This window comes from Hylaeus volcanicus, chromosome 5 (genome assembly GCF_026283585.1).
Source record: "Hylaeus volcanicus isolate JK05 chromosome 5, UHH_iyHylVolc1.0_haploid, whole genome shotgun sequence".
In the NCBI taxonomy this organism is placed as follows: domain Eukaryota; kingdom Metazoa; phylum Arthropoda; class Insecta; order Hymenoptera; family Colletidae; genus Hylaeus; species Hylaeus volcanicus.
Window position 1 is genome coordinate 30,583,288 of NC_071980.1, and position 27,705 is coordinate 30,610,992.

General features: G+C 37.2%; 5 protein-coding genes across 10 annotated transcripts; 2 read left to right on the plus strand and 3 right to left on the minus strand.

The window, feature by feature from the left end:
* Positions 1–284: 284 nt before the first annotated feature.
* LOC128877102 (transportin-3) lies at positions 285–6,504 on the minus strand. Of its 2 annotated transcripts, XR_008457190.1 has the most exons (19): positions 6,042–6,504; positions 5,534–5,737; positions 5,296–5,453; positions 5,133–5,205; positions 4,927–5,058; positions 4,642–4,862; positions 4,405–4,549; positions 4,188–4,334; positions 3,873–4,108; positions 3,653–3,792; positions 3,386–3,577; positions 3,081–3,319; positions 2,852–2,992; positions 2,578–2,789; positions 2,339–2,495; positions 2,099–2,266; positions 1,896–2,008; positions 1,640–1,822; positions 285–1,141 (listed from the first exon to the last, which is right to left on the minus strand). XR_008457190.1 is itself a non-coding variant. In XM_054124115.1 (18 exons), exons 1-18 carry the CDS (start codon positions 6,156–6,158, stop codon positions 1,762–1,764), a joined length of 2,856 nt encoding a protein of 951 aa, XP_053980090.1. In that variant the 5' UTR covers positions 6,159–6,504; the 3' UTR covers positions 285–1,761. The 2 variants fall into 2 exon arrangements, 1 of the variants encoding a protein (XP_053980090.1); XM_054124115.1 differs by having other exon boundaries at positions 285–1,822.
* Positions 5,992–7,900, plus strand: LOC128877105 (WASH complex subunit 3). Of its 2 annotated transcripts, none has more exons than XM_054124124.1 (5): positions 5,992–6,140; positions 6,739–6,961; positions 7,052–7,216; positions 7,306–7,577; positions 7,748–7,891. In XM_054124124.1, exons 2-5 carry the CDS (start codon positions 6,911–6,913, stop codon positions 7,788–7,790), a joined length of 531 nt encoding a protein of 176 aa, XP_053980099.1. In that variant the 5' UTR covers positions 5,992–6,140; positions 6,739–6,910; the 3' UTR covers positions 7,791–7,891. The 2 variants fall into 2 exon arrangements, with proteins under 2 accessions (XP_053980099.1, XP_053980098.1); XM_054124123.1 differs by having other exon boundaries at positions 5,995–6,140; positions 7,745–7,900.
* On the minus strand, positions 7,870–8,932 carry LOC128877107 (60S ribosomal protein L44). The gene is made up of 4 exons (XM_054124126.1): positions 8,800–8,932; positions 8,241–8,414; positions 8,043–8,159; positions 7,870–7,958 (listed from the first exon to the last, which is right to left on the minus strand). The coding sequence occupies exons 1-4, from the start codon at positions 8,800–8,802 to the stop codon at positions 7,938–7,940; spliced, it is 315 nt and encodes a 104-aa protein (XP_053980101.1). The 5' UTR covers positions 8,803–8,932; the 3' UTR covers positions 7,870–7,937.
* Positions 8,933–9,916: 984 nt separating this feature from the next.
* On the plus strand, positions 9,917–16,649 carry LOC128877106 (prothymosin alpha-A). The gene is made up of 3 exons (XM_054124125.1): positions 9,917–10,288; positions 14,575–14,752; positions 14,879–16,649. Exons 1-3 carry the CDS (start codon positions 10,181–10,183, stop codon positions 14,944–14,946), a joined length of 354 nt encoding a protein of 117 aa, XP_053980100.1. The 5' UTR covers positions 9,917–10,180; the 3' UTR covers positions 14,947–16,649.
* LOC128877103 (embryonic polarity protein dorsal-like) lies at positions 15,717–26,700 on the minus strand. 4 transcript variants are annotated; one of them, XM_054124120.1, is made up of 12 exons: positions 26,251–26,662; positions 25,156–25,242; positions 24,859–25,082; positions 24,545–24,788; positions 24,321–24,464; positions 24,056–24,246; positions 23,834–23,975; positions 21,556–21,648; positions 19,764–19,932; positions 19,458–19,666; positions 19,149–19,315; positions 15,717–19,064 (listed from the first exon to the last, which is right to left on the minus strand). In XM_054124120.1, exons 2-12 carry the CDS (start codon positions 25,226–25,228, stop codon positions 18,912–18,914), a joined length of 1,809 nt encoding a protein of 602 aa, XP_053980095.1. In that variant the 5' UTR covers positions 25,229–25,242; positions 26,251–26,662; the 3' UTR covers positions 15,717–18,911. The 4 variants fall into 4 exon arrangements, with proteins under 4 accessions (XP_053980095.1, XP_053980094.1, XP_053980091.1 ...); XM_054124119.1 differs by having other exon boundaries at positions 19,407–19,666; positions 26,251–26,658; XM_054124116.1 differs by lacking the exons at positions 15,717–19,064; positions 19,149–19,315; positions 19,458–19,666; positions 19,764–19,932 and having other exon boundaries at positions 21,519–23,975; positions 26,251–26,700.
* Positions 26,701–27,705: the final 1,005 nt, after the last annotated feature.

Genomic DNA, 27,705 nt, shown 5'->3' on the forward strand with positions numbered 1-27,705 from the left:
TTCAATTTCTTCGGTTTGTCAAAAATTCCGTTAAACTCGAACGGATTCATTCGTTGTTAATTGCACTGAGAGTCGTTAAACGAAAATACTTACGGAATGTTGTTGTGTATTCTACAACGCAGACCAAATTGAACAACTACGAATTACATTATTGTCGATTCTAGTTACGATTAAATATTCATCGTTTAAGTAAAAAATATCATTTTATTCGAAATACGTCGGAAATTTGTTATTATATAAAGCGAAACATTAGCGTAAATGCTAAAATTAATACTAGTCATCAAAATATTCGTACAGTTTAATCATTTTCAACCTTACGTTACAAATGATATTCTTACCAATAATAATGCTTATCTTTCATTAATATCTTAACTGTACATTAACGCTTTGCAAAAAATTACATGTCTTGTATATGTAAAATATTTGTACACTTAAAAGTTAACTATCGTGTTAAATGAGTGTGTATTTCTTCGTTTATTCTGCATTCAATGAATGACTGTGTCCTGTTCTTATACCTTAATCAGATTTACTGTCATACTCGCACATTTTTTACACATGTATACGTACCGTGATATCGAATCAACTTAAACGTTAACAGTGTCCAAATCTATCAAGAAATTCCCTTTAAAATGTATATTCATGTAATAGAAATATAACGTATTTATGTTTCGTCTCAGAATATCGTCGTATAATATATCACATCTTATTAATCTTAAACGTGATCTAGACATTTATAAAATTATATTTTCCGAGACACATGAAAGAGATACACAATTGTGAACAAGGTTTACATTTTATCGAGTAAAATTCAAACCTATTGTTCTCTTTTTTGTAATACACATGCACAATAGATGTGAATTGTGTCGTATCAATTCTTATTTGTGTAATTTTATTGTTTATCGGCTAGACGCTTGCTAAAAATTCGTTTTTTGTAAATTACATGCTCTCCATATTATTACCTATGTAAAATATGAAATCTCGCGTCTGGAAGTGATATCTCGTAACAGGACAGTCGAGAGTATTAAAAACACAATTGTAAAACGATATTACCTAACTTAATACATTTTAGTGTATGATAAATCGAATAACACACTTTTGATAATTTTTGGAGTAATTTAATAGTATTCCATTGTAAGGTTGTCTGTGTAAATAAGATGGAAAGCACAAAAATATATAATCATTCTGTTCTTCCGATGTTTACTATCTGCACGTTATCTACAAAGTATGCATAAAATCGAATATCTTCAAAAAATTGACTAGATATATACCTAATGTAATAGGTAATCCGGATATCACTTTCCATAGGTATTATATATTCAAAAATTACGAGGAACAAATGCAACAAAGCTGTACACGAAATTATGTATATATAAAAAAAAAAAAAAAAGGCATGCAACGCATAATAAAATTCTATGTTTCGTATTCAGCACATGTAAAAAAAAAAAAAGAAATATCCACGATAAAAAAAAAGCGTTACTAAATGCATTACTTCTGTGTAAAATTAATAAATACATTTTACAAGAAGGACAGCTAGCTTATCTTTATTATTTTTACATACTTTGCAAAGGAATGTGAAGATAGTAAACACGTACAAAATATTTAAAACTTTTGTAAATACATTTATACACCATAGACTCACCGTTTTACAATAATCTTGTTTCTTTGATACCTTCGAATGTATTGGTCAAATGAAGGATCTCGCAAGATTTTTATTGTTCATAATTTTGACATTCTTGACCTTAAATTTTACAGCGAAATGCATCAACGATACAAACGTGCAAAATTCCGTAAAGCATGATTCACGACTTTTGCCGTGTCCGCCCTAAAAGATAAATAATTCGAATGGAATCGTTATTTTTCAAGGGAACAACAATAAACATCATAATTTGTTATACCTTGTAACAGTACTATGAAATTCGAATAGTTGCTCAGGTTGTGCCGTAGGGGAGCCACCCGCGTTTTGAGAGGGCATCGTTTTGATTGCTTCTTCCAACCACTTGGATAGCGACTAAAGAACAAACATCACAAACATATTTAGTTGTTATCGTATTACCATATATCTGTTACTTTAATCAGAAATCGATCGTGTACGTCTTACCTCTCTGTTATTTAGAGAGAGTTCAACAAGAACATCCGCTACATCCGATAACATGTAAGTTGATAGTGAAAATACGGATGCGTGTAGCAGTCTTACGACTAACGTTTGTCCTTTCTCCCATAATATACGTTGCACCATTTCTCGTCGTATCGTATAATCCGAACGATTCTTGAAGGAAGAGAAGAAACATTAATATTTATACAACAAGCATAATGAAAAATAAACGTTCCTTTAAATTACCTCGTGATTGCGTCCGCAGTGCAAAAGATCGTAAAAGAATTTCATTACCGAAACATTTGCATCCCTATGGTCTAAACTACAGGCCGTTAAGGCACAGTCAATTATACTGTCTATTATGGCCGAGTGTAAGAAAGGGATCGGAGCCCTTTGAAGGAACCTAATGTTAAAAGTAAAGATATTATCAAGTTTGAAAAGTAACCGTATCATTTAAATAAATGTTGAATGTTGTGGCTGTATACCTAGCACATAATCTAAAAAGATCGTCTACTGTATCGGGATGATTCTTTAATCCATCTTGTTGTTGAAGTATATTAAAGGTAGGCCCAATAAATGCTTCGAGCATTGCTAATAAACCAGCGACGCATTCGGAATCGGTCGCGTATTCGTCGACTAATATCGAACCAAGGTATAAAAAGCAGCTGTGTTGATGCGCTACGTACAATTGTACAATCTGAAAATTTTCGAAAATTGTTAATAAAATTGTACGCACCTTAGCTTCTAAGTAATTATTACCTGTTTTACGAGGGGTTCGAGAAGATGGGCGGAATGTTTTCCTACACAGCGGACAGCGAATCTCAAACAACGACAGCATCTTTCCATCAATTTTGCGTCATGTTGATACGCTGTACATACATTTGACAGTATCGGCCACATCTACATTCAATGATAAGAGGAATATAACAAATATATAACCATTTATTATCATAAGGATTTAATCACGTTACTAGTTACTAAATCTTACTTCAGTGACTGCACTTTGACAAGGATGAGTTTCGTTAGGGTCCTCGATACGAAGATCGGTATGTCTAAATACAGCGGCTAATCTATCTAGCCATATCACAGGATCAGTCTTCGTTCCTATTTCAATTGGGATTCTACGTTCCATAATTTCACATAAAGGTCTAGCTTGAAACCAACACAACTCTTTCATTGCCTGAGTGATTTCCTCGCGTGGTAAGCTAGACATGATTATTGCAACGCCTATCGCAGAATAACAGAAAGTATTTTATAATTTTGTTTATGAAAATAAATAACACGTCATCTCACCTTTGAGTAAACCGATAGCTGCGTCGTTACTGATAGCAAAACTGTCAAGGGAACGTGCAATTTGCAACAGTCCTGGAAAGTGTGAAGCCATATGCAACGGACAAGCTGTACATATACTCAGTAACGCGCCACACGCTGCGCTTCCTAAACCTTTCTGACTCAAGCAAGTCAGGAGAAAGTTTAAAACAGGTTCTAGAACGATAATTTTTCGTTAATGTGTAATGCAAAAAACGCATTGAAATAAATTATAGTTACTTAGAAACTCACCCAAGGACTGAGGATGATTATCTATCCATTCGCAAAGTTCGCCTAATAAAAGAATACTCGTATGACGTACAGCTACGTGTGTGTTTTCGGGTAAATTTAAAATAGCCTCTACTACTTTTGGAACAACGTCATTTTCTTTTCTGTAAGTAAATGTTGTCATAAATTTCAAGTCGAAGGAAACGTTTTGCGCAAACGTTATGTACAACGTGAAGAAACTAACGGTAAAATGTTTTTCGCAACCGCTTGCATTACAAATAATGCGGCTTCGGTTGAATCCCACGTAGACACGTGATTTGTTTGACCTTGTGGTCCAGGACCACCCGTTAAGGAAGAAAACATTTGTCGGAAACAGTGACTACTTCCAACTACAAATACGACATCCTTAATTAGTTCCGAAACGCGATTTCTGAAATCTGCAAATTCTTCCCCACCAGCACCCTCTTCTACTAGACCCAGCTATCAAAAGAAATTGTTGTATTTCATGTTAATACAAAAAAAAAATTGCTACAACACTTGGAACATTCTGATTACTAACATGATCCGGTTCCATTTGACAGTGCCTACATAACGCTCCAATTAATCTCTCCATATGAGGTCGGAACACCGCGTTAAGGTCATCACTGTTTTTTAAGTAAAGAATTTCAGATAAGCGGTACCACAGATTAAAAGTTATTTGTGCCACCTGATACAAATAATATTATTTCAATAACTGATAGCTGGAGTTGGTATTAAAGAGAAAACGAAATATTTACCTCGTAATCGTGGTGTCCAACACATACTAAAACAAGGTCAAGAATTTTAATAGCATAATGTTGCTTGCCTCCCACACAGCCGCTTATCATCGTTTCCAAGAATGTTTCGGCTAATTCCGTAAAAATCCGGCAATAATTTATCGACCTAAACAGTATTCATTATAATGACTAAGTAAATACGTAAAGTTACCATCGAGCTCTCTCGTGTCTTTTGTTATATTAAAATATAAAGTTTACTTGTCCATGTCTTCGTGTGCAACAGATAAATGGTACGGTTGTTCCAAAGCCATTACACTGGTGAAGAGCCATAGTTGCAGCTGTTGTAACTGTATATTTGACTCGCTATTATTATCATCACGGTTGCTATTACTATCTTCTTCTAGGACTTGTAAAATTACACATATGCAATCCGCGGCTGCTTCGTGTAATTGAGATCCAATCATGTGGTTTCCAAGTATCTAAAACACGCGTACATCAGTGAATTCTTAGTTCGCGTTAATTACTGTTATTCGAGAAACTTACTTGGAGGGTATATACAATAACGTCGCTCGTAGGTACGAGGGGTATAGCGTGTACTGCGATCCAACTTGTAAAACATCTAAGAATTGTAACACGAATTTGTACATTGTCTCCCCCATTTTTTAAACACAGCTTCTGAAAATTGAATCCAATAATTATGTTGTACAACAACAATATGAATTATAAATTTATCTTCTAATTTGACTCACCAAAAATTCTGTTACCGTGTCCGCGCTCGCATTAAGTTCGAGTAATATGTGTTGTCTACGATTGGCTCCTAATCTGTATAATTTAATTTGAATTAGACATTAATTTAACCAGATTAAACTACTTTGTGTATGTTTTAGCACTTTCTCTGATCTTTGATTTCACCTGAGAGATCTTGAATTTACTTCTTCCGGTAAGACTGTCATTACTTCAAGTAATGGCCACAAACTACTAGTTGATGTGCCGTATCTACTAATTAAATCCACAACTGGTTTTTGCCAAGAGGACATTTGTAACGCGAGATCTGCCAGTGCTAGGCATAACTGTAAGAATAATTCTTAATATTATGACTGATTGTTGATTGGGTAATAGTAATTGCCCAAATATTATAAAGCATATAGACCTGTGTAACAATAGCAGAATTTGTATTTTCATTAGTTTGCGATATGTGATTCATTAAAGAATCTCTCAAAGAAATATGAGCATCCGAAGGTAGCTCTTGGAAGCATAGTTGTATTTTTGTGCGCATTGTTTGTGCAGCGAAGTAACATGATTGAACATCACGCTTTTGCTGCAGCATTTCATCTGCTATTTTCCATGCGAATACCTAAAATAATACGTAAATATCACAATTATTGAAATTAAAATGTTTTCTGTATTTCTATTTATACATGTAAATCACGCGTAAAATGAAGCGAAAATTGCAATTGAGGAACAAGAATGTACAGGGTGAGGTTAGAAACTACTTCATCTGGTAACATTTTTTAATCATTATTTTATATGGTTGGTTCGATAGATACGTAACAATGATTGCACTATCGATATAACAATAGAGTGAGATGTGTGCAAAACATATTAGAATAGAACATATGTGGTAGTACTGGCTGAAAGACCGCTAACAAATAGCTTACCGATTTTTGTAATTCGTCCAACCATTGCGACGTTTTTCCTGGTCCCGAAGGATTCGAGTTATTATACAAAGAATACACAGCCTGGTAAACAGTTTCCAGGTCAGGTGGTGACTCCATTCTTTAAAAAATAATCTTTTTCTCTGTAATCTCCATACAGTTGATTCCCACTGACAACAGACAGTCGCGTTTACTAGACCTACATCCAACCTATAAGTCCAACCTGTAAACCCACTAAAAAGTTCTCGTTTACGCTGTCAGCGCATATTCTACTTTATCGACTTATAACAATTAATTTTTCTTTCTTAAATTTCGATTGAACGAGTCTCCTAAAACGCGTACGACGCGGAAAATGTCCGCTGGCCCGTTGCCGAGAAAGTGTTTCTTTTCAGTACTCTGTATCTGATATCGTTTACAGATTTAATTACAAAAATTGTATATTTATCAAGCAAAATTCTACCAACACAATATTATATACAAGTATTTCATTCTTACGTTTAATAATCTATTATACTTGGTGCAAATTTTATCCATAATGCAAAACATACTAACAGATCGAATTTACAAATGTATTGCAATCTTGATCATGATACGCGTTTGAATTATTTTCCACTTGGTATTTGTAACTTGTAAATTTATGAAATTATTTTCAATGTAAAAAAACTTTTCAAACGCCCCGCCGTCTGTGCGTTATCTGCAGAGTGTTCACAAGAGGATACGTGTACCCGCTATAGTTGAGAAATTTCGGTTCTTAGTTATGAACCATCCTACCATGAGTCCTACATGATCTGTGGGAGCAATGCATCGAAAGTTTATGACGTTTGACAGTTGGTCAACAAACACGAGAAATAACATTTGAAAATAGTGGTACAATGAATGATTACAAAATTCCGATAATCGAACCAACTATCGATTATACGAAGGTGCAAATATATTAGTCTTCAGTCTTTAATCTTTCTTAGTGTTAACATATCGACGATACATACAATTAATATTATTTTCAATCATCCTAGGTTCCACCAATTAATCAGAAAAGAACTATATCGTTTATAAATCATTTTATCGCCCACACTGTAACATTTCTCAATAAATTTACATTATCATGCGAAGAGAAATTATTTGAATTTGAAAATAAGTTACAGAGGATCGAAGCTTCGATAGAAATTTTGGAATCTTGGGTATGTAAAGGTTTTTTAATTAAGGTACAAACACGATTTAAAGGTTTAACAATTTTTCAAGATTCAAATAATCTATGGATTTCTTGTAGTTGTCGTCTGTTCCTAGTCTGGAACACGAACAACAGGAAACAGAATGTTCAGTGAATTGTAACGATGTTAAACAAGAAGAAACAAGTGTATCTAATATAGATGAATCTGACAATGTCATTGAAGATGACCCTAAAAGCACACAGACTGAACAAGAACCGGTAAATAAAGATCCACGTTATGAGAAATATTTCAAAATGGTACATTTCGGTGTACGAAAAGAGGCAGTCAAGTTAATGATGGAGCAAGAGGGCTTGGACTCGTCTATATTGGAGTAAGTTCTAATTAATAAATAAAATGTACGACAATAAGAATTACCATAAATGTACTCCTTTAAATGAAAATTGTCAAAGAAGCATAACAAAATTGAAGTGTTGATGAAACAACTTTTTTTTTTGGGTGATGTCACCTTTACATTATTCTTATTTTTTATTTTAACAGCAGTTCCCAGCAAATAGTTTCGAAGCAACAGGAAGAAGCAGATTAAACATTTACTTGTATTTATACATTACGCATGAAAAATATTTTTGCATTATAAAATACAATAAATAAAATAAACAACTATACAAATTCCAAAAGATTTATTTCATTTCTTATTAAATACATACAGAAGGTCAATGTACATAACTTGACCCTAGAACTGGATCATTTGTCCCTAAAAGAACATTTAAAAATATGTTAATCAACGCTATAGTAATCCATAAAATAATCAACAAATACTAAAGCTAAAATTACTTACTTTTCTTTTCTTGTCACCTCCTAATTCAAAATGTTTACATCTTTTAAGAGGAATTTGTTTCCTATACTTGCATTCTGTACATTCCATTCTTAAGACAATTTTCTTTGTAGTTTTTGCCTAGAAGGAACATTGCGAATTATAAATAAATCAAAATCAGTCGTATCCGCTAGTAATTGATCATTATTTAGCAATACCCACCTTCTTTCTGAATATAGGTTTGGTCTGGCCACCAAATCCTTGTTGTTTACGGTCGTAACGTCTTCTACCTTGAGATGCATGTCGTTCCTTACTTTTTTTATACTGTGTCACTTTGTGAGGCTTGTGTACTTTGCATTTCTTGCAAAAAGTGCGTCTCTGTTTCGGAACGTTCACCTGAAAAAATAAAAATGTACAACATTATAGCCACATGCAAAGTTCATTGTCAAGTAACCATAACCCTGAACTTGTAAATTTTAAATTAATATTTTTCAACGTTAGTGTACTTTGACGCACTTATTTAGTTTGTTTCTAATTATTGGTTTCCATATTTTTACTCGAAAAAGTAAAAGAATATTATACAGACTCATGTCACTTTTCGAGGTTATGTTTTCACTGATTCGACAATTATTGATGTTTGATAAAAATGTAAAATTTTGCGTTTGTTTTTCAGGAAATGAAATCTAGTATACAAAACTAAACCTTAGAAGCAACATTGTTGAAGGATTACAAGCACAATTTCAGATGAATTACTCATATTTTTGAATGGAGATGTACCTACCATCTTGGGTGTTTAGAAAGAAGGGGAAATGTATTTCAACCGGAAATTGGTATGTATGCACATACCGCGCGTGCGCATATTGTTATCCGTCGTATAAAATTTAGAAATTTAACGTGCTTTTCTCATTTAAGGGTATAAACATTAATTCATTGCTTAATATGATCTTACTCTGTACATTTTGCAGAGTATAAAATCACTGTAAAAACGAGTAAAATTATTTCGAATTCCTTTGAACGCAAAATTTCGATTGCATATACGCCATTAACAGCCGGCGTCAAAATCGGTTTAACATATAAGATGTCCAATCAATAACAGCAATTATGTCTTGACACTTTTTGCTGTCGTTATCCTTCATTCACGATTCGTAATAATTGATTATTTTAACAGTGCAGCACTTACCAATACTATTTATTATTTCAGATTGTATTTAGTTAGTAGAAACGCTCTCGAAAAAGGGAGATCTGTTTGATCGATTAGATGTTAATAATTTAGAAAGCAGTGCTTTCGATGTGAAATTTTGAGTGATAGATGTGCGTTCGCATAATCCGAAAACTCAGACTCTTTCACCTACGGGATAATTCCCGCCACGATGTCCAGATTATATCGTCACGAAATTCGGGATTCGAGGTACTGATTTTGAGATTACAAGGGGACGACGATATTTTTTTATAAAAAATTTGTCTGTTACAATGGTATATTTATCGATTTTTCGCAAAGTTCGCGTTGAAAAAGGTAACAAATGGTTCGCAGCGTCGTAGCTTATTTGAATCGAGCGACTTAGCCTCGAACCGGACGGCAGAACCAGGCCACGAACTCTCGAACCCCTCGTCCTCCGCAGGATTTAATTTTATTTATACTTCAGGTGGACGCATTACGTGGAAAACGTTCGCAAGAAATAATAAAAGTTTATGTAGCGTTATAACGTTCCCAATTAGGCGCAGTGACACGTCCCGAAAGGGCATCAAGGTTTCAACCAATCAGGCATTTATCGAGTTTCAAACCCGCGCCATCTTCATTTTTGAACAAAGCCAGGTTGGATGTGCTAGGAGCGAACCGAGACCGGGTAGTAGTCCGCTTTGCGCTATTCGCGCCACAGTCGTCAGTACACGGCACTCTCTACTCCTGACTGGTTCGACTCTCTGTCTCATCCTCCTTTCCCCTCTCTCTATCTTTTTCTCTCACTCCCCCCACCCCCCACCCCCCCGCCCTTGCCCCTTGGGTTTTCGCCTGACGACGCTGCTCTCTCGGGCATTTCGCCGGAAACCGACGCCGCGCGAGGACATCTGAGTTTTCGTTACGTGTACACACGCACCGTTCCATCTTTTTCCACCGTTTTGTAAGCGGACACGCAGGCATCTTGCCCAACGAGCACGTATCCACAATGAGCACTAAGGAAAACAACGAGGTCGCTGTCGAGAAGGTGACCGAAAACGATAAGGCTTCCGGGGACGCGAAGTGTGAGATCAAAGGAATCAAGAGGCCGGCCGAGGTGAGTAGTGTCTTGTTTTTTTTTTTTCTCACGTTTTCACACGATTTCGCGGTATATCATTTACACGATCAATCGCCGCGATTGCTACGTAAGGATACATGTACACACGTAAATCACGTACATATTACACGCCGGCATACACCACGCTTCCGCGCCACGCTGCTCGGTCACGGCATCATCGTCTACGATTTCACGAAATCCTCGCGTTCGTGATACAGCTCCAATTGTAATTCTCGCAGTTGTGATTACCATTTCTGTCGTCTATTTTTCCCCGCTCGCTGGGCTTTACGCATGAATGATAATTCGTTCGAGGTAAAACATGCTTTTGAAAGTTTGTACGTGATACCGTATTCTCGGGACCAAACTGGTGGGCGGGCAGTCGGGTGTCCCGTTTCGACCGATTGACGGGCGCGAAGAAGATAGAACGCCGGCCGGCATTTTCCTACATTTTTCTGGTGTCGAGAAAAGGTAATCGTTCTCGTCGTTTTCCCTCCGAAAACACACTGAACGCGATGTTTTTCCAATCGAGAGTCGAGGGACGCCATCGTATTTCGCGTGACTGCCACGAGCACGATGGGTTCAGTCGGTTGATCACCCCTGTCTTTACAATGCCGTCTATAATTACCGATCTGGATTTCACGGATACCAGCTAATATCGGAATCGACTCCGTTTCCATTCGCAACGAGATGATAAAGTGAACGCATAATTCGGGCGGGATGTTAGCTACTAGCGCCATGTGCTCGTTTCATTATTATACGTTTCGGTAACGTAATAGGCTTACGGCGGTGTTTGTAAAGAGTTGCCCCGGACGCGAGTATAATTTACATGGTCGAGCCAATCTATCCACAAGATGGACGCCATTTTTAATCTAGAATATCGTAGTTATAGGTAGGAAAAGCGAGTATCCCGCGCATTTTTCCGACCGTCGTTGCCTGCTGCCGCCACCACCACCACCGCCGCCGCCGCGGGTTTCCATTATGGCGCCCGAAACCAAGCCCGCGTTCGTTACGCTATCTCGCTCGCGCTCGTCCTATCTTTTCTCCCTTCCTTCGTTTTCTCGTCTCTTTTCTTTGTATATCCGTCGCTCTCCCTTTCCGTGTCGTAATTGATCGATAATTCGTTGTAAGAGGGTTAATCGTGTCCGACAGACGATCGATAGACGAACACATATATCTCTTTCGAGACCGACGTGTTGCTCTGAAATTGTTTACCGATCTGCGTGCATAAACACCGCGCCGAAGGCTTCCTTCCTCGCTTTGCTCTTCTCTCTCTCTCTCTCTCTCTCTCTCTCTCTCTCTCTCTCTCTCACTCACTCACTCACTCACTCACTCACTCACTCACTCACTCACTCACTCACTCACTCACTCACTCACTCTCTCTATCCCCTCCTGTCTTCGAGTCCACCGAGTCGGACCTATGTCTGTCTCCCTCTCCCTTGAGAACCCCACGCGCGCAGCCAGCGGCAACGCCATGTATTATATACCCGTGTCCTCTCCTGCCTCCCTATTCTTTCGTAGTATGCCGCGCCGGTGTTATACAAACCTTTGAGAAAACATCGACACGATTTTTCATCTTAAATCGGAACGTCGTTCAGCGTGTCCTGATAGGAGCAACTTATTTTTAGTCGATAATACGCGTTCCACCGCCTCCACTATTATGGGAGTCGCGAGGTGAAACTCGGTTACCGAAAATGCCGGTATCGCCACGCTTCTCATTGGCACCGTACCGTAGAAAATCCGTGGTGTTGGCGTCTTCACGGTAAGTGAGTATGTCACATGGAAATCCACCATTGTGTACCTGTTTCGAAACATATTGTACCATTGATTATCACGTTATCTATCAATCGTCGTTAGCATCGTATCTGTCCTTGTTTGTTTATACATCGACTAGAAAATGGGGTGGGGTACTTGTTTCGAGTTTACGGAATTCCTGGGTTCGCGACATTTAGTTTTGCGATTCGTATCGTCGTTGTACTCCGATTACGTAGTCACGTAGTAAATTCGTACTCGTAGACATCCTGTGACGCAAGCGCGTATGGATTAAAGTGGAAGGAGTGGAAAAAGGCGGGAGTTACGAATTACTCGAATCTAAATGTATCGAAAACTCATAGAAAACTGGTCTTAACAGTACTTTGTTTACAAAGTTTAGTCCAAACAACTTGTGGATCGTTGTATTATTGTATCGGCGAGTAACGGTATGATACTTATTAATTAGTCATTTTGATGTACTTAACCCAATTCAACGTTGAACTTATTAAGAGAGTGTCGGTTCGTTACGACGATAATTAATTACGTGTTTATTCGTAGCTCGAATCATTGTTACGCGTTTACAAATTCTTTCCTATCGAATAGACGTCTGTGGTTCCCATCAGCGAACACGCGAACAGAGATGCCCCTGGTAGCTCGAATACGGTCAAATTAATACGTGTTACAGAAGAATTATATAACGATTATTCATGGCTTACCCGTACGACCAAGAGAATCGAGCGAAAATGAGTTTATACGATAGGTTATGAACGTTGGGTTATCTGGAAAGACCTCGTGATTAATAACAAGTCGATAGATAATCGTGTCTGTGGGATAACCTTAAGAGAGCAAATAGAGTAGAAACTTTCACGACAGACAGCATCGTCATTTCGTGACCATTGGTGCCTATACGTCACTGTCACTTACCGTTCGTTGTAAACTTACCCGACAACGCCATGAATGCATAGCGACAGCAGTCTCCAACAAATTCTACTTGGAAGAAAGTGCGATCGAATTATACAAGTTGCTTTTTCACGGCATCGTATGATATCCTAGTACAGTATCCACCTATACATTATCCATGTAATCAACATACATTTCATTCGCGTTTCATCACACCAGTTTATAAACAGTGTTAAGATAAACGCATTCTATTGGTTCCACGAGTCCGATTAACCGTAAACGATATCGATATTTTATGCTTAGCCTCCAAGTTTTATGAAATGAGATATTACGTTTCTTTTGATAAAGACGCTTGATAATACGAGACATGGTTACCTTGAAGCGACGCGAACTCGATGATGTTACAACTTTTAACGCCAGCGACGATTAGAGAGTGTCAGAATTCGTTTATTTTAGCATGTACGCGTACGTTTTGTTTGCTCTGGTAACTCGAAGTATAGATTGTACGTTCTTTCTTTTATTTTTCTCGCTCCCCCCCCCCTCTCCCTCCCCCTCCCCCCATTAGCTCGTACTTTATTTGAAACTGTAGCGGCTTAGGCTCTGTGCACGATACCCCGGGCACGCTGTGTTTGGTGCTTCTCTTTTCCCTGCCCTCCCCTTTCGCCCGCTTTACGCAGCACGAACACATCCCTTCTACAAACATGTGTCGCGTACCGTCTGCCAATCCCTACGCTTCCCCCTCCACTCCGGTCTTAGTCGATTCCTCCCTTTGATTGGACGGTGCAGTCCTGCGAGTTTTCTATGCCCTCTTTCCTCATGCCGCCAATACACACGGCGCGTGTGTATACCTTTACGACGCGCGACCCACCACCCTGTGGACGAGTAACGCTCTGTGAACACAAGTCGAAGGTGTCGCGGTATTTCGAGGATCGTGTGAAACTGTCGTGTATCTTTCAGAACTTTACCATTATTTTTATTTATCGCAGCGCAAATTTTATGGTAATCTACCGTAAGTTTCTTGTCAACGCCACTCGATAAGAATAGAAAGTCAAACATTCGCCTCGAGAGAACAAATAGAGTAGAAATGTTGACGTTCTATTACAAACCAATGAAAAAGATAGTTTCTTTTAATGGGAATATATATATATATATTGATTTACGAAGATTTAACTTGTAACGATTGTTATACATACATGTCTTTGATTTAAATTATTTATAAGCAGAGATATATTTTTCCATTCTCGTGTTTAGCATTGCCGGTCTCTAGCGAATACAATTCCCCCCTATCGTTCTTTGCGTTTTCCTGTTCCGCCATTTTTTAACGGAAGGTCCCCTCTACCTTTTTTTCCATGTCCTTACGTTTGTTGGCGGGAAGGGAATCCTCTTCATCCGTTTACACTCCCCCTCTTTATCTTTAGCTCATTGTCAGGGTTTCCCCTATTTGTCAAGTTCTCCCACCTTCTTTCTGGAGCGATTAATTTCGCGTGTACAATAGCAAGTATTTAAACGGAAGTGGTCAATTTCTATATTTGTTTAGGTTGCAAACACAGGAATGTTTATCTTCTTTTCGAGTCTCCGTACTTATACATACTGTTACGTACTGTATCGTAATGTGAGTCCATAATTTTCTGTTGCAGGAAAAGAATGACGAACCAAAAAAACAGAAGAAGGAAGAAAACGGCGACGGAGAAGTGGAAGAGGAGGAAATAGAAGAGGAAGAGGTAGAAGATGAAGATGAAGTCGACGGCGATGGCGAAGAGGACGACGAGGAAGACGAAATGCCAGAATGCGAGGAAGATTTAGAAGAGGGCGAAGGTAGACGAATTGTCCATTAATCTCGTGACTCTATGCTATCTGTTTGATCGCATAGCGTGCGAATCGATATTCTCATATTTAGATAGATATGTTTCACTCGAATCTTGTTTACTTGTTGGTTTGCAGATGAAGAGGAGGATGACGTAGAAGGTGAATTAGAAGGAGAAGTAGAGGACGAAGAGGAAGACGCATAATGAAAAAAGGGAAGGAGGTATGTAAGTACGAAGGGAGGAGGTAGGCACATGGAGTCGCCGTCGTCGATCTTCGGCAGTCTTCTCAGCAAACGCTTACTCTCATATTGAGTGGTTGGTAGCAATGTTGATATCCATCGTGCCCTATACCGTATTGCTGGAACCTCCCGACCTACAAAATAAAAATTACCACCTCACCAGAGTTGTGGTGGGCTGACACGCATTAGAGGGCATCCGCGATTCTACTGTCTTGGCTCTTTGCAATTCTGGTCGTCTAGCCATCACCAAATACTTTGTTAGGTAGTTTGAATTGAAAACCATATATTCGTCGTGAGAACGTCGATTTAATATCTCATGTATATCTGATTGGCAACCGTGCTCTCGATACATCGTCAACGATCCCAAGCCGAATTTATCGGTTTTATCCAAACCACCTACTAATTGGTATTTGCCGTCATCTGGCTTTCTCCGCGGGACAGTTTTATAAAGGAAACTTATTTAAGATATGAAAAGCTCTATTGTATTTAAATAGTGTAAAATGAACATTTGTGGGTGATTTTTTTACATTTGAAATCAAATTTATGTTTGTAGTTCGACGAATGTCTCTCACCTTGTGCGCGTGATTGATTTTCCTTTTCTCGATCTGTATGTGTATTTGCAACGACATTGCAGGAGCGCGGGCGGCTCAATTTTTTCCCTATTTTGTTCGATTACCTACTTCTTTACTTGTATAAAACGAGTAGACAAGTATGTATTTAAAACAAAAATAGACAAAGTCGAACGGGCATGTCTCGTTATTCGATATACACTGAAAGAGAATTTTAAACAGAGTCTAAAAACTGCTGCGTACTCCTGTTCGATTTAAGAAAAGGTAAAGAAAAACAGGAATTAAGGTTAATGCAACGCTCGCGCCGGGTAGTGTGGATGTGTAATGTGTGACTTTAACATTGCATAATAATTATACATAGCATGTATAAAGTTATGGAATAAGAAACATTTTATTATTAACGATAATATTATGTAACGTAATGTAATGTGGACAAGTGTTACACTTTAGGCTTAGGGCACAGAATAGGGAGAGAATGTTTATTTTACGAGGTGCAAATACCGCAGATTAATGTTTTATTTCTCTAAAAACAACTATATTCCATTTGTACACAGCATAAGTTTGTGTAGTTACGTAACAACTTTAAGAGACAAGTCGCGTGGCAAATTTAAAAAATCGTTGACAATGATGCAAAGTAACCGTCGATCTCGAAATCGATGTGTACTCTCCCTATTCGACTGCTCTTATTCGAGCGTAATTAATTTGTATTGTACGTATCGTGGTTTTATTTTGACTTCATTGTCATGGACTGTTCATAGCAATGATTCGTTGGCTGTCGCAGAACGAGTGACAGTATTCTGTACTATGACAGTTGCCGTTGTGCATGGTGATCAGTGTCTTATCAATGACCATATAGCTGTGGAAATTACCAATGGTATCATATAATTTTTTAATGAGTTTAAATGCAATTCACTGTTTACCAAACGATGAAAAAGATGCTCTTTGTGCTAGGGTCGGTGGATCGTTGCAAATGGAACGTCCATGTTGCCACTTATTTCGGGGAGACTGGTAGACAAGAAAGGGTGAAGAGACATTGCGGTTACGATACCATTGTACCATAGCTGCATAATAAATAAAAGTAACGATAATTTGAATGCGAGACGATGTCCCACGTTTTAATGTACAAATATTTTCGAATGAGATAGTTAAATAAAACGCAGTTAGATCAGAGAAAATGATTCGTTCTCGTGAGTAGTAATGGGTTATACATCCGAAAATAAATTACAAAAAATGGCAGTATTAAAGAAAAAGAAAACTGCTATTCGTGAACTGTATCCTGCTACACTGAATCCAACGAGATGGGATGGATCGTGTAACGTTTACAACAACATCAAATCCGGATCGTAATCATACGTAAAAGGCGTACGTATTAGCAGTTTATAATTGTACCGTTTACAGACCATACCCATCTCTAAAACTCTGTTACTCTACACTTTTATACACAATCCATTGTTGTATTTTACACGTGTTCGCTTCAAGATAGTACCTTGACAAATGCGTTGACAAAGAACTATCTTCAAGTACAGGTGCCTGAGCAAAAATGAGTACTTTACCGTTCATAGTATACAATGCATACACGATAAGTATAGGTCCATTTAATTTTATTAATACACTCCCGAGCCCCGTTTGCAACATGTCCAAAAGGAATAACAAAAGGACTCCCGTTTCGTACTCGAAGCCAGAGATCACGGAACTCTTCTCTGCTCGAGTGCTTGACGTGACTCTGGAAATTATTTACTGGTGCTAACGGGTCTTACAATCAATCAATCAATCAATCAATCAGGCTAATCGCCTAGATACCGTTACATCCCTACGTTTGTTAGGTAAGCATTGAAAAAAAAAAACAAACTTAATGAATTTGGTAACGACACCTGTTACGATTAAACGTAAACGAAAATCCTAGGCTAAGAATTTGGTTTGTGTGTTCATAAATCTTGTTCAAACTACTTTTGTACAGGATACCATCGCATCATCACTTTCGACGTAACAGTAACCGACACCACAGACTATATTTCTGCCCATTCCATCAGAATTGAACTTTCATTGTATTTTTAAGTAAATACATTTTGGAAAAGAACAAATTGTTTTTTATTCTTCACGTGTCTGTGAAGGAACGAGTCTCTTCCCTATGCGTAAATATATTCTTTTACGATACTTGGACCATTTATTTCTTTGAAGGTACTTTACAATAATAACGTTTCTACTTGCCTTGTATATACGTATAAATTAAGAATTAAATGTGTGGTAATGCTGTGTAAATACTAACAAGCAATTATGCAATAAAACGTGTACATAATGATATGCGATACACTGGATTAAACACTATTAAAATTCAATAGTTGTGTTTATTTACACGTATAATTGTATGTAAAATTATAGTATACTCTTAGATGTAACTTTATACATGTAGTAAATGTATGTATCTACGTATAATCTTATTTGTATCAGATATTTTATTTATAAAATACTCTGTGTAATAAGTATAGCGATTTGGTAACTGGTACCGGAATACAAATCGCGAGTATTTGTGTACATAAAAATCTACGATGAAAAACTATAACATTTTTTCCCATGTAACCGCAAAACTAGCATACTGAGTCCTTAGTTTAGGACAGAAATTTATTTGAAGATTAATCAACGTGCCTGGACGGAATATGTATTGGAGTTTTTATAATCGGGGTATATATATAATTGGGATACAAAGCAATTTATGCTTAGAAATTACTCTTAATATAAAAACTATATTTACAAAACAAATTTGTAGCAAATATAAATGTGTAAAAAATAAAAGTCAAACATTTGTGTAAGCGTACAAGATGTCTAAGAGAAATGTTTGTTCAGAGGTATCTTACCTAAACAATTATTACTTTGTACGAATACTGCATGCAGATTGTCTTTTACAATACACAATGTATTTCGTTCACTATGAGTTTTTATTTCATGTTAATTATGGTCCTTGTCGAGACACTTTGCATGCATGTCAGAGCGTGTAGATTTCGGTACACTTTAATCACAGTCACAGCACTTGTTATACATATATATACATTATGTATGTATGTATGTATGTATATATATATATATATACATTAGTTAGATCGATAAATATTTTAATTCGTGATGTTAAAAAAACAATATCAGAAATGATACAAAAGTATTAACAACGTTTAAGATAAGTGACCAACTTCAAAAAAGTAGTTTGTAGAGTTACGTAACACGACTGTTAATTTGTACAGAGGTGTACGATGGGTAATGCAATTTTATCACAATCAATATTACATAATTACTCTCGCAGTATGTTACTTACAAACTATTTCCGTTTGGTAGATCACGTTTATACAACAATAAAATCTACAACAGCGCTTTAGTTGTCGATTTGCCGCGTAGGTTTAAACATGTTGTTTAAGGTGCACAGTTCTTGTATGGTATTGTTAGTAATTCTTGTAAAACTGTCCGTCATGTTACTGCTTTCTTCGATATTGACCACCTCGGGGTTTCCTCCTCTGCTAGCTTCCGGCTAAATTTAATAAAAGTTTATTCTATTGTTAATTTGTTAATATTATCAATATGACGAAATATAAACGTCTGGCATTGTGCGTACCCTATTAGAGTCCGAGATAGACAACCCACTAGATAAGTTATTAGAGAGAGCAGTACCAAAAGCGGCAAGTTCCGCTGAATCGAGCGGGTTTAGACTTGAGTCAAAGTTATACTGTTGATTGTCCATATCTAAAAGGCTTGTGACATCTGTTGCTTCCACTCCACCTGCTGAATAGATTATTATGCGTGAATTGATTGACATTTCCCATTAGTGGTCAGAGACAAATGGAACGATCTAAGCAGAATTTATATGTATTACCAGCAATGTTTAACGTTTGTAATTCTTCTTGATAATTAGGCAACACCCTACCCAGCATTAATTCCTCCTGTGGTTGTAACGCGTTGTGTACATATGGAAATTGTTGTTGGACATGTATTCCTGCCGATGGTGGTTGTACTGCCCGATTATTTGTCGATTGATATTGAGGAGATAATTGCGATTGAACAACAGGCGAGTTGTACGGACTGTAATCTTTGTAATCCATAGGGGATGGTGTGCGACCTGGAGATACTTGAGGTCTGTATAACATATTTACATTTGTACAAACCTACATTATTTTCCTGTACAATGCAGTTTTATTCTCCAACCTTCAAGTATAAACAAAATTTTAGTTACCTCAAAGCCTGCATCGTAGACTGTGGCTGTGGAGAAGTTGTTCCCATGGAGTACATTGGAAAGGATGCTCCACTTGCAACTGGACCTCCAAAAGGAGGTATCCTTTCTGTTGGTTCCGATTTGATTATGTTAAAATTGTACGTAATTGGTTGATTTAACATGGCAGCATCTACGATACGATAAAACAAACTCTGCAAATTCTCGACATTTTTCATTGTACAAAAAAATGCACATCTATCTTGCACATTGTTAGACTATCATTATCATTTGTAACATTTTACGAAAGACATGTTGTGTTAGTTTTCATTCACGTTACTGTAGGAAGGAAAAACATATAAAGATTACGAAGGGAGAAACAAAAATTAGCCGACAAATGCAACGTTTTTAAGTAGAAGAAGGTTAGTTAGGAAGATGATGCATGCAAATTTTATGTATTTTCACTCCAAAGGTTACTCGAAAAAAAACTGTACTTCGTACTGTAATAAAAAATACAGTCAACATGATTACAAAATATCATCAAACAAAATTAATATTATCATGTCGTACCTGCGAGTCTTATTATACGATATTTTTTTTAAATCTGAAATTGATTGGGAGCGGAATAAAAGACACGATACTTTCATCATCAAATAATTGTACATGTATATAGATAGATATATTATGCATATGTAAGTTATACAATGTATAGATATAGTTTTTTTTTTTTTTATGAAGCAGTTTATAAAAATCTTTGTATTACCATACAAGTATTGAACATTGTTTTTGTTTCTGTTATGTATTGCTGAGTTTTCAAGTGCAACATTATTGTACGAGAGCAGGGTACTTGTATACCGTTAAACCTTAAGCTTTACAGACATTTTTTACAATATACTTTTTCGTCACACTAATGTATATAAAAATAGCTTCAATTCGCGTAATTATCGATCGTAATTACAAAAATACAATGTTCTCTTTAAAAGGTACAAGGCCACTGCTCTCCAATCATTTAAGTACAAATTTCAAATGTTTATACAAAATACGTCCTTAAAAAAGTATAAAACAAGATTCCTCATCAGTGTGTGAAAATATATATATATATATATATATTTGTGTGTATGTGTATATATATATATATATAGCATTTCTCTTAATACAATGACAATTCTAAACCGTGAAACACATCGCCCTTTGCACAATGAAAATTCTAAACGATCGCTCCACGTCAACTGTCTAGATAATTAGGCACTATTCGATGCGATTGAATGCACTAAACATTGAATGAGAAACGCGAGAAATATAAGAATTAGGACGTCTCCAATGTGCAAAGGGAGATCAGATTAATTCTGTGGTTAGTATATGATGTGACTCAAGAACGCTGAAACATTGGTATTCCGACAAATATAAACTTGCGTTTCGTAAAAATGCCGTAAATATTTTCCAAATGTACAAGTACTTCAAACCTCCGGAACTTACAACAAATTCTCTAGATATCCGTTACAACAACAATCAATACAACAAATGGAGCGTAACGGGCCCCAATTAAAATGCACAAAATGGTATCCATTGCTGACGTCATTGAAACAGCTTGCTATTCGTTCTTCGTTCACGTAAAGTACATAGCAAATGTCAATGTGAAAATTAGTTACAGTATAGGAAAAGTAGAGTCAGCCATTTTCGACATAAACGTACATAGCACAATGGACTTTGATAAATTTTTGACGATGCAACGATGCCATTGATGATGCTACGAAACCCAACCCCGGCAAAGCTGTAGAATTGAGGACAATTTCAAGAAAAAAAAAAAAATACTCACGCTTCTCAGCTTCTGCCTGTACATGCCTCAAAATTAGCGCGTTTGGACTGTTATTAAACTTTTGTCGCTTTCGCCTTAACGAATCTGGATCATCTATAAATGATTGTATATTAACCACGTGATTTATCAACAGTATTATATTAGTTGCTCCGAAGACGAAAGGCCTCGCTTGTCCCGCTGTTAAATAATCTATCTGCACAAATGATACCTTTCTGGTTTAAAACACTTACAAGTTACAAACAAATAAAACGATCTTACTTCCAACTATAAATTAAATGCCTATTCTAGGACTAGAAATTTAGTGATGCGTATAAACATGAGACACCATAAAAAACAAAAAACAAAAAAAAAGGAAACAAAACTTAACAACATATTATAAATAGTAAAAAGCAATATGCAAGAGGACAAGTGTAAACACTGTAAAATTTGACTAGAATGGACGCTAAATCCTTCGATATTAAACAACAAGTTCCAGCTGAGTCCACGTTATCAGCAATCGTTTAAGATATGAAAGACTATGGATAAAGAGTAACAATTTGTACCTCGACTAGAATAGCGTTACATTAATTTCGGTGCGTTTTGATCAAAGTGTGTTCTCAGAGTCTCTTATACAAAAATCGTAACATACACGAGTGCACCGCAACGGCGCGTATGTATCGAAGCTACAAGAATTCATCTTGGAAAAAAATCACAATTGCAAAAGTAGCAGCTTCGACAAATCACAATATTCGCCATTTTTAAAGGTATATCAGCATACCTTTACGTTATTAGTTATTAGTTACGAAAAGAAACAAATCGCTTTTAAGTGGAAGTACTGTATCAAACGTTACAAATAAGAAAGCAAATTACGTTTCTTTTTTTTCTGAAAAAATCTTTCCACCTTCTACGGGACTATAATAGAAAGACATTTCATCAAATTCAGATGCCGTTGCATGAGGCGCCATTGCAGTATACAATGCGTAATGCTCAGCCTCTGTCAATTCCATTCCATAAGGTGGTGTCTCGTCGCCTTCCAATCTAAGAGATTTAACGCTAGTGGTACTTATCGCACTAGGTCTTGGATTCTGCAACGAGCCATCCGGTATATTGTTCTTCGTCAAGTATGAAATACTTTCTGGTGTATTCAACGAAGAATTGCTTCCCTTAGACACATTCGAAACGGTATCTTTATTTTTTTTTATTTTCTTAGCGAATAATTTCGAGAAAAGTCCTTGCTTGGAGCTTTTGGGCAGTGTACCAGGTAGGGAAGGTAAATTTTTGTTTGGTGCACCAACAAACGAGTCAGTTGTCTGAGAGGATATAGGACGAGGTAGAAGAGGCATGGAAGGCATTTTGCGAATGCGTTTTGGAGGTAAAGGCGGTAATGTTTCCTCCGCTTCTTGCGTTCCATCTCTCTTGGTAGTTACAGGAGGAGAAGGTGAAAAATGATGTAGGTTTATCTTTGGTATAGTCACGTCTTCGTACTTCCTCTCGATTGGTAAATCGATGAATTCTACAGGATTTTTCATTGCCATTTGTAGACTAGTGTAAGTCTGATTGTCACAAACGTCGATCTCCATTGGTTGGTCGGTCGTGCTCTGCTCGAATGCTGCCTCCACTAACTTTGTGTGCGTGTCAGCATAAATCTGATCCAGTTCGGCTACTTGTGTCAATAATTCGTTAAACGACTTGTTGCAATCTTCCGTCTCGATTTTACACTCTGGTTCGTTATCTTTCTCTTTTAGACACATCTGACCTTTCTGTACCCATTTGTCTACTTCGGAATAATCGAACCAGTCGGACTTATTTTTAGGAAATTCCGAACTTTTCGACAGATTTGCATTATTAGCAGCTGTATCAGATTTAGCGAGAGTTAAAGTGCTAGCATTGGTATCGATTGTTTCCTTATCTAAACGTTTACTGTCAGTTTTGTACAATCTATTTATCTGTACAGTTTCGGTGCTAATTGGTATCTCGTTATTCTCGTAATCTATTATAGTGTTTTTTAAGTGACCTACGTTTTGTGCGGTATTTTGATTGATTTCGTTATTCCCGTTGCACGAATCTAACGTGTTTCTTACGTTGTATAAATCGTTTAAAGCGCGTAACGCAGAGATTTTATTGCTCGACTGTTTTATATCAAAATTATCATTGTTGTTATATTCGTCGATATTACGCGGGAATTTTGACGCAGCGTTCGTAAATAACGCCGACTCGGTGGCTAAAATTTTACCAAACGTGCTGTAATCGGTTTTTTTCCTGGCAAACGCTTTCCGTAAAGACCAGAAAGCAGGCCTACCTGCACCAAGTGGTAACATCTGAAATGGTAATGGTTCGCTCGTTGTGCCGTCCGATGGTCTTCTGAGCTGAATGTACACCTGCACCGGTTGGTCGACTTGAATGCGATTGTTGTACGACGGTGTTCTGAATGCGATTGCTGTCTATAAATCAAAATTTAACTAACATTTAGCTATCCATTTCCTACATATAATATTATGTGTTTAGTTTAAAGGACACGTACTTGTTTATGTACATGAGCAGGCTGAAAATCGCCGAGTCCTTCCCAGCAAAGTTTCCCATCTTTCTCTTCAAAAAATCTCACTTGTATGTCCTCTTTTGCAACCTTTTCACACAGTAAAATCATTTCCATACCACCAGCAACAGAAGCACTGCAGTGACTGAGCTTGCATATTACAAGATCCGACATTGCCTCTGAAATATCGAATATACAGATAAATAATCTCTTAAACAAAAATGAATATAGATTATTGTTGACGAAGCCTTACTTTTATCGTATATAATATCGGATACAACTGGTTTTAATGGTAGGTTAAATTTTGCCTTCTCAGATCCTTCTATGAAAACTTGGAAACATAATCTCACTGCATTTAGATCGATGTTAGAAGGCTGTCTTTTATGATCGAAGCCAGCTATCAAAGAATAACATGTATAATAATTAGCTACATTGTTACCAGTTCTTTGTAGAGTATCTACTGTACTTTTAGCTTACTTCGAAAAGGATCAACGCGAATTTCTTCCCGTATTCTAAGCGCCTCTTCGATGTCTTTTTTTTTAACACACTGAATACCAAGATTTGCAAATGTGACGGTCATATTTTCAGACGAGACTTCTACCGTACAAACACCACGTTTACATGCCTCTTTTCCAACAAGGTTATGAGGGTGAGGTCTGTATGGTTCTTCTTTTGTTACACACGATACTACAACTATGGCACGACCTTTGTATCCCACAATCTGCATCAAACGTTACTTGGTTACATATAAAATTAATTTTCTAGCAGTGTTTATTTTTTTTAGTACTCACTCTTATACTAGGAAACGTTTTGTTTTCTGGTGTACTGTTCGCACCAGGTATACTACCAGCTGATCTGCCTTCGCACTCATAGCGAAAGCGTAAAGCCTTGCTTGCCGGCTGTTCAATTATCTCGATATATGGCAATAGACGTCTAGCGTTCATCTCCACCAATGGGTGATCCTCCCTTCCACTAGACTCCGCAAATCCAGGATCGGTGGTTTCAATGACTTCAACTATTTGGTAAAATTATTATAAAATATAAGGTAAAAATTTGCATGGTAAAATAAGAAAACCAGCAGTACTCACTGACATCACTTATATTTATATTTCCATCACTCATACCATGGAATTGTTCCATGCCTATTAGTGGTATGCACATTGGACGATGCCCATCTGAAAAATAATTTTTCTCTCGATATACATTCTTAATAAACATTTTTCAAGCACTCGGCTAATTGTGTTTCATTCTATGACACGTGCTATAAATAAGAATAACTCGTATAAATAAGAAATCTTAACTTTCAATTCGAGTAGTTTGTGAGAAATTTGTAGATTTTATAGAAACAATGCTTTCTCTATAAATACTCTACGACACGCGTTTCGAACAAATTCATCGAATAAAATCGAATACACGCATTTCTCAGAAACGTTATCTCCGAGCACTTTCCCAAATGTGCTTTGACGCATTTAACAAATTATTCCAAGTGTCCTAACCGATGTCCCAAACTCCTTTATCAAAGGAGAAAAACCAACTGTACACGCTTTCTAGAAATGCTATCTTATGGAATCATGTAAAAAGAGTTTGCCGCGCGCGTTTTTATCAAAACGAACGCAGACACAAAACATAGTCTAATAGATCGATGGATATCTATATGTATACCTAAAACAAGACGAAACGATCGTTGGAAGGGAAAAATTGGTCTTTTGGTCGATTTATTCGTTACGGATAAAACTGTGTATCCAACATTTTGGTGGAAAATCTGTTTATGTCGCAATACAGGGCGACGATTGACGCAAATCGAGTTGAACGTAATTTTTCGATTAGCACCGGTACGCAAGATCCAATGTGGTTACTTAACGAACATCCACGGAACTATTAGCCAGCGAAAACGACAGCTGTTTTCACAGGTATATGTATAAGTATACTTCCAGAAGCACTTGGAAGCACTGCGGCACAAGTGTCCCAAAGGGAAGAGAAACGAAGAGAGAAAGATAGAAAGATAGAAAGAGAGAAAGAGAGCAGAGAACAGAGGACAGAGGACAGAGGACAGAGGACAGAGGACAAGGAGGCATGCATACGCTTTACGCTGATCCAATCATTATTTTGGGAGAGCCTAGGTCTGTACAAGCCGTGCAGCTATAATTAAACTATCGTAGGACAATGTGACGAGAAAGACTTGCCTGCAGCTCGATCGTCATAGCAAGGCGTTTTCTTCGATTCTTTAGAAAAGTACGCCTCGCGATCAGTTCCCTTATCAGGGCTATCACTAAGTTCCTGTAATACGTATCTTTGAAACCAAATAATCTGCAAAGTCACAAACTGTATCGAGTCTTTGAGTGAAAGTTGAGTGTTGAATTGATGCGATTGTCGTTAAGCACCGTACGATTTGCACGCGACACAAAAGCGTGTGCACTGGCACGACCGTGACTAAATAGATACGACTACGAGACTCGGACAGCTCAGACCAGCTCAGACTCGGGCACCACACATTTCCCCCGGCGAACTTTGCATCAGTACTATCATGTTCTCTCGCTTCAAGTTTCGGACGAGGTAGCAGAATGCTTCGACTTGGAACGATATGTGTACATATGCTCGTTGGATACTGTTGGATACTGTTGGATACGTCTGGATACGTCGGCGCCGGCGTCGAGTCCGCCCACAGTCGCGCACAGTCAAGTCGCGCACTCTCCACGCAAGCCCAACTTGTCACGGTCGTAGTTTCAACGAGCAAACCGCGTAATCACTCCACCTCCTTACATGCATCTAATACATAAGCTATACAAATTCATTCTGTATCGTCAGATTCAATCATTTATTATTTAATTTTGTTCCAACTTCAATTGTAGTCGAATAATATTTTCAAAGTTTTTATACCGTAAGAGGCAACCTCATGAAAACTATCATTTCCACAGACTCTGTGTAGATAATGACAAAGTAAATGAATACATTTCAAACATATACCGAATAATCAAACAAATAATGAATGTTTTATAATTTGTTGGCAAAGTATTTTTAGCCCTTTGCACCAGGAGCCATCTCGCTGGAAAATGCGCAAACATGGCGTCACATCATATCAAACATCGTAATTTTCGAAAGAAGATATTAAATATTATATATTTAAGGAAATACTTTATTGTATTTAAAATATGACGAAAGTTGAAGTTTATCGAACGCTTCGCCACGCGAACCGAGTCAATCGTTATTAGATCTACTCGTTATATAAGTTTTAATCGTTTCTCGCATCCATTGTCGTAGGTGCAAGTATTTGATTGATGCAATTCCAGGAAGCAGAACGTTCGGTTCGGGGCACATAGTCGTGCGACAGTTTGCATGTCTCGTTAGAAATAATTGAATTTATCGAACGGGCATCGCAAGGTTGTTGACGGGAAACGTACATATGTACATGTATACATACACGTATCTATGCATACATCGTACATGTATGTACGGAAATGTGAGTGTTCTAACTTTGAACTTGTAAGTAAGGTAGCATATAACCCGGAAAGAGGCAATTGGAGGCTATCATGTCTGAAAACATGATAATGTAGAGATTCTGCTGAGAATGTAGAAAATGGTAGAATAAAAGATTTGTCCACGTGTCAACAAAAATTTGACGAGAGTGAGTAATTTTCCAC

Coding starts and splice junctions, on each gene's coding strand:
- LOC128877102 (XM_054124115.1), bottom strand. CDS start 6,158: ATGGAGTCACCACCTGACCTGGAAACTGTTTACCAGGCTGTGTATTCT. Junction 5,059..5,132: donor ACACGGTAACAGAATTTTTG/GTGAGTCAAATT, acceptor TTCAATTTTCAG/AAGCTGTGTTTAAAAAATGG. Junction 2,267..2,338: donor ACTGCGGACGCAATCACGAG/GTAATTTAAAGG, acceptor TCTTCCTTCAAG/AATCGTTCGGATTATACGAT.
- LOC128877105 (XM_054124123.1), top strand. CDS start 6,911: ATGAATGATTACAAAATTCCGATAATCGAACCAACTATCGATTATACG. Junction 7,217..7,305: donor TAGAAATTTTGGAATCTTGG/GTATGTAAAGGT, acceptor GATTTCTTGTAG/TTGTCGTCTGTTCCTAGTCT. Junction 7,578..7,744: donor TTGGACTCGTCTATATTGGA/GTAAGTTCTAAT, acceptor TTATTTTAACAG/CAGTTCCCAGCAAATAGTTT.
- LOC128877107 (XM_054124126.1), bottom strand. Junction 8,160..8,240: donor AACCTATATTCAGAAAGAAG/GTGGGTATTGCT, acceptor TGTTCCTTCTAG/GCAAAAACTACAAAGAAAAT. Junction 7,959..8,042: donor GAGGTGACAAGAAAAGAAAA/GTAAGTAATTTT, acceptor ATGTTCTTTTAG/GGACAAATGATCCAGTTCTA.
- LOC128877106 (XM_054124125.1), top strand. CDS start 10,181: ATGAGCACTAAGGAAAACAACGAGGTCGCTGTCGAGAAGGTGACCGAA. Junction 10,289..14,574: donor GAATCAAGAGGCCGGCCGAG/GTGAGTAGTGTC, acceptor TTTCTGTTGCAG/GAAAAGAATGACGAACCAAA. Junction 14,753..14,878: donor AGATTTAGAAGAGGGCGAAG/GTAGACGAATTG, acceptor GTTGGTTTGCAG/ATGAAGAGGAGGATGACGTA.
- LOC128877103 (XM_054124116.1), bottom strand. CDS start 25,228: ATGTGCATACCACTAATAGGCATGGAACAATTCCATGGTATGAGTGAT. Junction 24,789..24,858: donor AAACGTTTCCTAGTATAAGA/GTGAGTACTAAA, acceptor CGTTTGATGCAG/ATTGTGGGATACAAAGGTCG. Junction 23,976..24,055: donor CTGCTCATGTACATAAACAA/GTACGTGTCCTT, acceptor TTTGATTTATAG/ACAGCAATCGCATTCAGAAC.